General features: G+C 39.6%; 1 protein-coding gene across 2 annotated transcripts in view; it reads right to left on the reverse strand.

Annotated features, from left to right (window-relative positions):
• Positions 1-11,747, reverse strand: part of rhbdd2 (rhomboid domain containing 2) — a 39,727-nt gene extending 27,980 nt beyond the window's left edge. Inside the window, exons 1-4 of one of the 2 annotated variants that reach the window (XM_072243108.1) lie at positions 11,393-11,747; positions 7,804-8,202; positions 3,502-3,658; positions 713-1,667 (exon numbers count right to left, since the gene is read on the reverse strand). In XM_072243108.1, coding sequence (XP_072099209.1) covers positions 1,646-1,667; positions 3,502-3,658; positions 7,804-8,202; positions 11,393-11,603 — 789 coding nt within the window. In that variant the 5' untranslated portion in view covers positions 11,604-11,747 and the 3' untranslated portion in view covers positions 713-1,645. Of the gene's footprint in view, positions 1-712; positions 1,668-3,501; positions 3,659-7,803; positions 8,203-11,392 lie in introns of those variants that run through there. The other variant, XM_072243107.1, reaches the window with a different exon arrangement.
• Positions 11,748-12,577: the final 830 nt, after the last annotated feature.

Below are 12,577 nucleotides of genomic sequence, written 5' to 3' on the forward strand. Positions count from 1 at the left end.
GAAATGTCCTCCTTTATTTAAAAGGGGCCTCCCCTCCTCCACCATCAATGCTGCCCTCAACCACATTTCTTGCATTTCACACGCATCTGCTCTTACCCCATCCTTCTGCCACCCTACCATGGATATGGTTCTTTTTGTCCTCACTTACCAGCCACTTTCTGCTTTTCACAGCGACCGCTCCCTAGTCCATTCATCCCACCCCACTGATCTCCCACCTGGCACTTACCCTTGCAAACAGAAAAAGTGCTACACCTACCCCTACACCTCCTTTCTCTCTACTACTTAGAGCCCCAGCCTCTCCAGGTGAGGCGGCACTTCACCTGTGAGTCTGTTGGGGGTCATATACTGTATCCAGTGCTCCCAGTGTGGCCTCTCATATATCGGTGAGATCCGACATAGATTGGAAGGCCATTTCGCCAAGCATCTATGCTCTGTCCGCCAGAAGTGGGATCTCCCACTGGCCACACATTTTAATTCCACTTCCCCTTCCCATTATGATATGTCAATCCATGGCCTCCTCTACCATCACTATGAGGCCACACTCAGGTTGGAGGAACACTTTATATTCCGTCTGTGTAGCCTCCAATCTGATGGCATGAACATTGATTTCTCAAACTTCCAGTAATGCCCCACCCCCACCATTGCCCATCCCCTTTTCCCCTCACCTTATCTCCTTGGCTGCCCATCTCCTCCCTCTGGCGCTCCCCCCGCCTTTTCTTTCTTCCATGGCCTTCTGTCCTCTCCTATGAGATTCCCCCTTCTCTAGCCCTGTATCTCTTTCACCAATTTCTCAGCATCCTGCCTCCTCCTAGTTTCACCCATTACCTTGTGTTTCTCTCTTCTCTACCACCACCTTTTAAATCTACTCATCTTATTTTCTCCAGTCCTGTTGAAGGGCTGTGGCCCGAAATAGAAACTGTACTTCTTTTCCATAGATGCTGCCTGGCCTGCTGAGTTCCTCCAGCATTTTGTGTGTTGCATAACTTGACATAGCCCAAGTATCACTGATTAAACCTGAATTTGTTAGATTTTTTTGAAGTCAACTAATCATTCATGCATTCAATTACTCCTTGCTGAACAGAATTTCAACTTCCATCACTGCCTGCATGTAGATTTGATTTCCGACTTCACTCCTGAAAGGCCAGGTTCTAATGTTTGTGATAATACTCATCATTCCTTGACTCCTAAACTAATAGAAATAGTTTCTCCATCTTGACACTAACAGATCTCTTTAATATTCTACAGATCTCTTTAATATTCTGAACAAATCACCCCTTAAAAGGCTTCCAAAGTTGTTTTTACTAGTTTCATACCAGATTCAAATTATTTTCTGTAAAATGTACAAATATTGTAAAAGTTAACCAAAAAATTAACACTATGGGGAAGGTACATAATTTAAAGAACTAGATAAAAGACCTTTCAAAGAACCTAAAATAACAAAAACTATAAGGTGATTGTCTTAAGTTTTAATTTTCCTTCTGAGAGAAAATGTTGTACAGATGGTTCTCATCACAGAGGATCACCGAAAGCATCTGGCCTGTATAAGCTTCACATGGTTCTCAGCTATCTAAAGTGCATCAGATTCCAAGACAAAATGATCCCAGATTCATTAATGAGACATCCTCTCCCTGAACTTATGCAACAGTCAGTCCCACCTGGCAAACCACCTGCAAACAAAATATTTCCATTAGGCAGGTTCAGAAAGAACTTAGCATTTGAGAACGAAAGCATTCATTTGTTGCTCAATCAAAGGAGGACCCAACAAATTAGCAGTTGAGACAGAAACTAAAAATTGACACATTCTGCTGGCACCTTTTATTGATTGGTGTGGATAGTCACTTTTACATAGGTACATTTTAGTTAGCATTTTGCAAACTTGTTATCTAGGAACAACCACCCTCAACTTACAATGTCTCCATTATACAGTCTGTGACAGAACCTTAAGATCTAAGGCATAAAGCTAGTTCTATAATTCCAAATAGCATGGATAAAAAACAGAATTTAGTCTAAATTCAGAGATCACAACACACAAGGAGCTGGAAGAACTTGGCAGGTCAGGCAGCATATATGGAGGGAAATGGCACAGTTGACATTTCATGTCAAAGTCCTTCTAAATGCTAACAGTTATTTAACAAAAACTGGTCTCACATAAAACCAAAAAAAAACAGAAAATACATGGAGGTATTGGAAATGTGAAATTTAACTGAAAATCCTAGTTCAGATGAATTGTCATTAAGAAATTATTTTTCTCAACCACAGATGCTTTTAACATGCTGCATATTTCCAGCATTTTCTATGTTTGCACAGTATTTCGTGTAAAAGTTAATGTCATCTGTTTTTAAAATTTCATCAAAAAAATTGACATTGTAGACAGAATGTAAAAAAGAATTACTGTATATATCAAAGTTTATCATATATTGAATTTTGGATTTGAAATCTATTCACAGAGGTGAACAGTAGGGAGTTACCATTATAGTTACCAGTCCGGCCTGCACCTCAGTACGCTTTCAAAAATAACTCCTGTTAAGCATTAATTGATGGATCATGATGAGGAATTAAATAATCTAATATAAATTCTGTCCAACAGCACCTCCATCATTGTGACCTTACCCCAGAAAATAAGAATACTTTGCAAAGAAAAATGCAAACTGTAAAGCTATAATGAAAATATATGGCTAAAAAGCAGATCACAAATTGAACAGACCACATGCAGAGAAATTTTGATAAATACTACCTGGTATTAAGTTGGCTTCTGCAAAAAAAATTAATGGGAATTTAGAAGTAAAAATGAATTAACTCAAACCTTCAAAATATTTTGAGTAAAATAATGATATTAACAAGACCCTGCGGAGGATCAACACTACTGTGGAAATGTATTAAGATAAAGGTGTTTACTTCATTTGATAACATCTAAAACTTCATAAACATGTCCCCTCTGCAAATCTATCTCAAAAGATTGGGGAGGGGGGAATGGTTTCCTTGAATGTAACATTTCTTTTTCCACATCACTGAGCAGCTCAAGTGGGAGCCATGGGGAGCGATGTTCCAAAAGGGGAGGGGTAGAGCACTTTGTTCCAATGGTTTTCCATACAACATTTGACATTAAGTGAACATTCCAACTTGAATACAAAAGCAATTAACTCCCCCTTAAAGCTTAGCATTTATGATAGTCGTCTGATGCTCATGTCAATACATCAGCTTAGAGCAGAAAGATACCTACCTGTACTGCCTATTTACCAAGTACAGCTTATGCTCAGGAACAGAATGCTTGGGGAAGGGCATTACACTACATTTGATCATGTGCAGGCACAATGTATCAGGCAATATCAGTATTAACTCTGCCTACACTTGCCCAGTAATCAAAACATCAACATTGACTGCTCATGACTACAGGAAGACCTACTGGAGTATGTGGAAAGATATCCATGGAGGGAGCAATGAAAATGAAAAAAGCAGCACTTCGAATTTTCCTAAAGTAACTTCAGCCAAAGGGACATTTACCTGTTTGTTGTCTCGACATGTCTCACCTCCCATAAGGCAGAATAAAATGTGATCCCTGGTAAATTCTTCAGATTGTTGAAAGGAAAGTACCTCTCCAAAGAAGCAGCAGTCAACTCATGCATGTCCAGATATGGAAAATACTTTCGGCCGTAAGCATCTAGCAAAGTCAGCTTCATTAAGGTCAAATATGATTGTTCTGATTACACACAATGTTTAAATTAATTCCCTTTATCATATAACACAGTTAACCATTCCTACAAAGCTATACAAAAAGACCTGAAATAAAGACTATCATGAAAGATTTATTTTGATAGTTTCAACATTAAGTATTTGTAACTTGTAAAAAGAACATAAGAATTACATTAAAATCCCAGTTGAAGCTCATCTGAGTAAGAGTTGGTAAGGGGCTTGGAAGGCAGTATTAAAGTATGAAAGCCAAGATTTTGGTAATTTGGTGCACAATCAAAAGGGTACTTAAGAGTTAATTTAATAGGGACATGGCAGGGCACCCAAAATCCACAGAATGAACACCCTGTGCTACATGACAACTCCTGGGTCTCCCAGTATCCTGGACAATCTTTGCTGCAAGAAGCTGAGGAGATCAAGCCCTGACTGAGCAAAAACTGATGGATGCAGTCAGGATATAGTCTATCCAGGGGTGAATATTTTATGGACAGCTTGCAGCACAAGTGAGTACTGTAGCTACCAGAAAGATTTTTTTTTAAAAAGTGGCAGAAACTGTAATTGAGAAAAATTCATGAGGATATCTTGTTTCCTAATCAGTATTTGTTTCTGATGGGGGGGTAGGGGTGGAGTGCCCTTGGGGGCATGCAGCTGCTGCCAAAACCATCCTATCACTGGACACTCAGCTGTACTGGTGGACAGGAGAAAGGTCTAAAGACTGATTAAGTCTAAACTTTAGGAAGCAGATTTCTGCAGTCACATATATGACTCCATGATGGTTAGTTTACTCCCCTTAGGGGCTGAATCAAGGAGCAAGTGACAATCACCACAGCTAGAAACATATTGCGTATTTCCAAAAACTCTGAGGGAGATACGGAAACAAAGCTGAAGACAAATTTATGACATGCATAAGTTCAGCGGGTAATTAACATGAAAGGACTTAAAATGCTCTCATATAAACTGAGATATACTGTAGTCAGTGTAAAAGATAAAAGAGGACACAGACTTTACAAACAGTATTTTTTGGCCAATATTTCTAAGGAATTAAGCTGAGCTGGTGAAAGGAGTATTAATAGAAGAGCACCTCTGTGATAGTGACAATAATTTAGTAAAGTTAGGGCAGAGAATGAAGATAAAGTAAGAAAATAGGTTCCAAATTGGGATTAGTCCAATTTTTCCAGAGAAGAGATAGCAAAAGTGGTCCAGCTACTTTAAGGTAATTCAGTCTCAGAACAATGAGAGGCATTTAAGAAAGAAATTGAAAGGGTTTTGAGTAACGTGCCCCCACAGAGGTAAGGAGTGGGATTGCTGAAACTGGAGTCTCCTGAATGACAAGGTTACAAAACGAAGCTTAGATGAATCACTGAGGACACATTACTGCTGAAAGCCTGGAAGAGTAAAGAATGCGGAGAACTAAAATTATAAAGGAAAATTAAGAAAATGAGAGTGCATGACAGAAGTGGTGCGTAAAATAAAAGGGTATGTTTTATAATTACATTATCAGCAAAATGGAATAGGACACATGAGGGACCTTAAAAGTGACCTGGGCATGGAAGAAGATATGCATACAGGTCTTCAGGAATACTTGCGTGTCTCCCTTCACAAAAGAGGAGGATGGTGCTGGCATTGTAACAAGTTCAAGTGTGAACTATAGGCAGGGATACACATTGTAAGAGTAAGCATTAGAGCTTATCATTCTCAAAAAAGGATAAAAGTTAAACCAAAATGAAATATATCCCAAGCTGTTGAAGGAAGAAATTGCAAAAGGCCTCTAGCTTTTCAAACCTCCACAGCTACAGGAATGGTGCCAGAAAAGTGAAGCATGTTAATATTATACTATTGTTTAAAAACGAACAATGGATTAAATAATTCAGGCCAGTTAATTCAACTTCAGTGGTGGCTAAAATATTGGAATCTAAGAGACAATTTAAAGCTTCATTTAAAAAAGGAAAAGATTAATCAGGAACAGCATGAATTTATTAAGGAATAACCACAAACAACTAATGAGTGCATTTTTGAGAGTATGATGAAGACTTTTGATCAGGGAAATGCATTTTGTGAAACCTACAATGATTACAGCAAGGTTTCTGACAAGATCCCACATGACAAGACAGTCAAAAAATATAGAAGACCAAGGTATCTAAAAGAGAGTGGCAAAATGGATCCAAACTTGTCTGAGTTCTAGAAAGCAAAGGGTCATGGCTACAGGTGATTATTATTAAAAAGATTGTTCCCACAGGCCTAGAACTTATTGCTTATTTGTCGTAACATTGATTTTGATGCGACTATAGGGAACATGATAAAGAACTTTGCAGATGATACAAAAGTTGGCCCAATGGTTGATAGCCAGGATGGGAGCTTTAGATACCATGAACTGTTGGTCTGAAATTAAGCAAATATAAGCTCATCCAGAGAAGAGTGAAATAATAAACCTGAGAAAGTAAGATGAGGTAAAGGAAGAGACATGCAATATATGGTTATTGAATGGTGTGAAGGAGCAAAGGATCTTGGAGTGTCACTTCACAGGTCCTTAAAGTTAACAAGACAGATCAACTTTGCCATAGCCTATCTACCAACCTATGTTTGGGTGGTAGGGTGGAGATGTGTCTCTACCAAAGAAGGTGTAAGGCGTTCCTTCTTTCAGCTAGCCTGCAATTCACTCTTGGGTAAGATATAGCATTCGCTAGCCCCCAGATCAGGGTCACATGAAGCAATAGGAGCAAGCAGTGGATGATCCTATGAGCAGCTGGTGCATATCACAAGTCCTGGTATTGTGACCACTGACGCCAGGGAGACGTCTCTTAAAAGGAACTTAAACAAAATGCTGGAGAAACTCAGCAGGCCAGGCAGCATCTATGGAAAAGAGTACAGTCTATGTTTCGGGCCAAGACCCTTCATCAGGACTGGAGTAAAAAAAACTGGAGAAAATCTCTTAAAAGTATTGACAATGGCTGGGTTCACCCGTCTTATAAAGACACTGCCCAGAAAGCAATGGCAAACCACTTCTGTAGAAAAATTTGCCAAGAACAGTCATGGCCATGGAAAGCCCACAAACGCCTAATTCATACAACAGAGCGCATAACAAATGAATGAAGATTCCATTGCCAGACATTGTCCTAGTGTCTGAGTCTATTAAGCAAGTGGTGCTGCTGGAGCTGACAGTCCCATGAGAAGATAGCTTGGAAGAGGCCTTTGAAAGGAAGCTTTCCAAGTACGCAGGACTGGTCAGCAACTGTCAGCAGGCTGGATGGAGAGCGAGGTGTCTCCCAGTGGAGGTTGGTTGTAGGGGATTCGTAGCCCGTTCTTTAGTTAGAGCCTTCAGCATTTTGGGCATCGAGGGAGAGAGGAAGAGGAGAGCCATCCGCAGTACCACCGATGCGGCAGAAAGGGCCTCAAGATGGCTGTGGCTCAAAAGAGGGGAGCCATGGAGTCATAAGTAGCTAGCCACCTGGACACAAGCTGGGGTCTGATCAGCCCCGGCTGGGGCACCTGGAGGAGGTTGTATGATGTTGAAAGACCCGAAACACCTGATGATTCCAGGAACATCACTGAAGATGTGTCCGGAAGCATCAATAGATGTATGTACACAGCTGATCATGATTTCATAATGTGGATTTAGGAAGCAGTTTAATAAAACAAAGAGAAATTTTAAGTGTCATGAATTAATGTGAAACTTTCAAAAAAGGTGTCAAGACACCAGAAAAAAATGTTAGACATCATTGGGGGACTAGAAGTGAGAAGGTGCTGAAAGATAACTAATTTTCTTTTATCTACAGAGTCAGGGGGACAACCACAAAACAATTATCAGGTATGAAAGGTGCTTCCGAGCAGTAAATTGAGCTGCAATAATGACAAAGTTTCAATCCACAATGATAACACTAAGTACAGCATGGTTATAAATAACTCAAACATTTCACTACAAGTCTCCATCTTCATTTCAGCTTTCCACTGTTTATCAAACCAGAAACAGGCAATTTCTTTTACTTTATACATTAGATAGCTAGGATTTTCATGACAACTCTAAAGGTAAACATTAAAAACACATAATTTTATCAAAATTCTACATTAGAACCAATTTTAAGATCAACTTTTCAAAGCTTTGGAGAAAATAAAGGATACAAACAACTCCTGCTGCAATTCCACAAATGTTACCCAAGATCGATGACTCCGGTATAAAAAGCGAAAGGATAAGTAAAACGAATGGGAGATAAATCACCTTGATTGTTGTTATGAACACAACAGATCTCATAGGGGACAGAACTACAGACATCCCCACAAAGGCAAACACGACTACTGTGAATCCCTGAATTTCTTTTAGATTTTCCAGTCCAAAAAATATTGAACCAATAATAACATAGTTAATTCCAGAAAGAATTGCAAGTAGGAGTGTGAGGTAGGCAAATTTTACAGTTCCGATGTCCTTCTCCATAGCACCACCAAAATGCCACAGCATGAGAATATTGCACACTAGCGCACTCATACTTCTGTGGATGAACACATAACTGAGCACTCTGTACACTATAATTAAAAAAAACACATCATTAGCATGTGCACACAAAATAATTTACACAACAGTTGATGGCAATAAATACTTCCATTTTCTCTACATTCCCAAACAAGAGCAATTACTTCCTACAAACCTTCAGTTCGGAAATGAACATTAGGGCATTCAGGTGAGGAATACCCACAAATACTATTTTTATAGACTTCAAAAAGGATTTTGATAAAGGCCCATGTGATAAATTGAAGGCTGAATTAGATTTCTCAGAACTTAAGGCAAATTCCTAAAAGTTAAGATAGCAGAGCATTTCAATTCTTATTTTGCAGCCAAATTTCAGTGCTTGAGTCAGAAGAATTTAAATTCAAGTAATAAATAAAATTAAAATAGGAAATTAAACAAGATAATTGCAATAACGTTAACAATAAAACTATTGGACGACCATAAAAGCACAAGCTGGTTCCAAGAAGGCCCACCAGCATCTTTAAAGTTCCTTTAAAGAAGGCATCTTTACTTCCTGAGAAAACTAAAGAAATTTGGCCTGTCCCCTAAAACCCTCACTAATTTTTATAGATGCACCATAGAAAGCATTCTTCTAGGGTGCATCACAACTTGGTATGGAAGCTGTCCTGTCCAAGACCGAAAGAAGCTGCAGAAGATCGTGAACACGGCACAGCACATCACACAAACCAATCTTCCATCCTTGGATTCACTTTACACTGCACGCTGTCGGAGCAGTGCTGCCAGGATAATCAAGGACACAACCCACCCAGCCAACACACATTTCGTCCTTCTTCCCTCCGGCAGAAGGCTCAGGAGCTTGAAGACTCATATGGCCAGATTTGGGAACAGCTTCTTTCCAACTGTGTTAAGACTACTGAACGGAGCCTGACCTGGATCTGGGCCATACCCTCCAAATATCCAGACCTGACCCTCGGTTTTTTTGCACTACCTTACTTTCCACTTTTCTATTTTCTATTTATGATTTATAATTAAAATTTTTAATATTTACTAATTTAAACTATTTTTAATATTTAATATTTGTAATCCAGGGAGTGGGAAGCGCAGAATCAAATATTGCTGTGATGATTGTACGTTCTAGTACCAATTGTTTGGCGACAATAAAGTATAATGTCCTTTACCTAAGCTGCTATTTTCACTTGGTCTGTCCTACTTGACTGAAGAGCCACCAGTATGAATTCTTCCTTTAAAATTCAAGGACAGCAAGTGATGGACAATAAATGCTTTTATAAATTATCAGCTTGGTACAAAAACAAGCTGAGTGGCAGGACAATGCAAGTGGGAATGAAAATGTATATTAATTAACAAGGGGTGGGGCCAGTGAACTAACCAATTATCCCATTGACAATCACTTATGCAAATTTGTGCCAAATATAAGCATCAGTATAGAAATGAAATCATAAATTAAAAAAGAGACAATAGATGAATTGAATGGGTACCTACTGAAAATGGATTTTTATATAACAAAATTTGAGGTAATTGGCTCCTGAACATAGATAAAACAGTAATCACAAGTAATCCAGGACCCTTGGGACTTTGATGGTGTCAGATTAGTGGATTTTCTGGACTATTGAATGTAACAACTTTTATTTCATATTTATTTTAAATATACTCTTTACATAACACTATAATAAATTTTCCAAAGAGCCAGCCAAGTTTTAAGCCTGTAAGAAACACACTGGAAATCCTGTCCCTGGCTTTGGCTGCAAACCTGATCACATTCCTGAAGCCCATTGGTGTTCAAAATCTCAAACCCAGCTCTGGTAACACACCCCATTCGCTCTCTGTACCTCCAGTTCATATTCTGCATGAAGGAATCTTTCCATTGGGATTTCATAACAACCCAATGCTGGATTACTGGAGATATAAAATATCGCAGATGCTGGAAAATGAAGCAAAAAACAAACTTTTGGTGGAACTCAGCAGGTCAAGCAGCAGGTCCAGAAAGGAACGGTCAACACCTTCAGGTTGATAGTCTGCCACAGATGCTGCCTGACCCCAAGAGTTCTTCTAGCACTTTGTTTTTTTTGTGCTGGATTATCTTGCTTTCCTAATGATGGAAAGCAATATGTAGTGAAGTTCCAGAGACTCATGGACCCACTACATTGATAATTAAAAATTTCACAGACCCGCACAGAAAGAAACCAAAGCTTCCATGAAATGTTGCCCTTTAATCTAGAAACCTACAACACAAATGTAAGAGGTCATGCTGTGGCTGTGCATTCCTGGCACAAACTGCTTTCAGTTCTATTGGTCGCACTTCAGAATACTTTAGTCTTGAAGAGCAGGCAGGATTCACCAGGATAACACGGCTTAAGTTTTGATGAGAGACTACAAAAACCATGAATCGGTTCTGTAATTAACTTCCCTTGATCTTATTGATTTATCTTCTTGCAGAGGATGGTGAATGTCTGGAATTCGCTACCACAGAGGATTAGATCCAAGTGGATATTTAAAGAGGAAGTGGATAAATTTTGAAAGATCAGGGAGCTGAAGGCTACAGAGAACGAACGTAGAGAGACAATAAAACCTGCAGCTGATCAGCCATGATAATATTGAATGCTGGAGCTAGCTTAAGGGCCAAGTGGCCCACTGATAGTTTCTTCTGTAAAAAGTGAGAGCTGATAGTATTGAGGGAAACCCTTTCTTTTAGCTGAAAACTGGATTGGAAATGTGTCCAAATATTGGAGCCGGGCCTTTTAAACAGGAGTGTAGTGAGCCACAAACACAAGAAAGTCTGCTGATGTTTGGTTGGAAATCCATAGCAACACATGCAAAATGCAGGAGGAACTCAGGTCAAGCAGCATCCATAGAAAAGAGCAAACAATCGACGTTTCAGGCAGAGACCTTTCTTCACGACTGAGAAGGGGGAAGATGCCTGAATAAAAAGGTGGGTGGGGGGGGGGAAGAGAAAGAGTCTTGCTGGAAGGAGTGTAGTTAAGAAGCATTTCCACACAAAAAGAATGGTAGCTGGAAACTCTCTTCAGTAAATAGTACAGACCCATTATCAGGCAAATGTATCTACCCATTGAATAATATGCCTGAAAGAAATATAGTAATACCAGTGTTCTATCATCACACTACACAGTGACCCAGGCCCACTGCCCAGGTAATAAGACCATCCAGCTGCCCAGCATCACCGTTATTGCCTTGGTCATCACATCACTCAGGTGCCGGTGCCACACTTACCTTGTAAGCGGCTCTGGAAGTTGCCCAGAGTAAAGGTCTGCTCGCCTAGTAACTTGTACCTGCAGGTAAGATAGAACAGAATCCAACCGAACAGGGCGGTGGAAAAGGTAGAACAAGGCAGCACAGGTATGAGCGACTTCACCATACGCACCAAGCTGGGCGGCTCGGTGCGGTTGTCGCCCAGCTGCTCCTGCTGCCTCCTCACAGCCATAGCAGCCCTGAGAGTAGATGTCCTGGAATGAGAGGTCTGGGTAAAAAAAAGGACGCGGATTCTTAACTCTTCCGACGAGACGAACACAAGTTTTCCAGCAACATTTCCCAGCTCGGCCTCAAACCTACCGACGCCACGGCCCACAGTGACGTCCGGTCCACAGAGCGCCTGCGCCTCAAACTACTGTACAGCGCGTCACCATGGCAACTGGCCGCAGTTACACTCCGCCTACTGCTAGGCCCTAATACTGTTTTTGTCCCCATGGTGCCAAATCTGATTTTGTTCAACTTTCAGCCGGATTATTACTTTTCACAACATATTTCTGAGATTAAAAACAGAAAATGCTGGTAATACTCAGTAGGTCATTCAGCATCTGCGGAGAGACACAGAATTGTTTACCTCTGTAGATGCCACGTGACCTGAATTGAATTTTGAATTGACTTCATTACTTACATCCTTCATATACATGAGGAGTAAAACTCTTTACATTACATCTCCATATAAATGTGCAATGCGCAACTTATAGTAATTTATAATAAATAGTATGTACCACTTTTTATTAACCTACTGAGAGTGTCAAATATATTCTGTATTTTATTTAAGATTTCCAACATCTTTAGTTTTTAAAACATTTTTAAAATTTCTGCTCATTTCTACTTATTACTCACATATTCTGGAGCTTTTGATCTTCACTTTGGTTTACACAATACTAGTGTAGGTTTTTTCCCCTCACGTGTATGTCAAGAGATTACATGGTGTAGCTACTTGTCAAGTGATGAATCTTCTTTTTATGTTTGGGCCTGCTATTTTTAAGGGTGTATCCAATTAGTCTACTTTCTATTATTTTGCCAAATAATTGCAATAGAATCTTCTTCAATATATCTAATTCCTTTTTGACTGTTTGCATTAAATAATTTCCCTCCACTTTTCCACACTGTACACTCATTAACATAATCCATTCTGCAAAAACAAAC

This window comes from Mobula birostris, chromosome 25 (genome assembly GCF_030028105.1).
Source record: "Mobula birostris isolate sMobBir1 chromosome 25, sMobBir1.hap1, whole genome shotgun sequence".
NCBI classification, from domain to species: Eukaryota; Metazoa; Chordata; class Chondrichthyes; order Myliobatiformes; family Myliobatidae; genus Mobula; species Mobula birostris.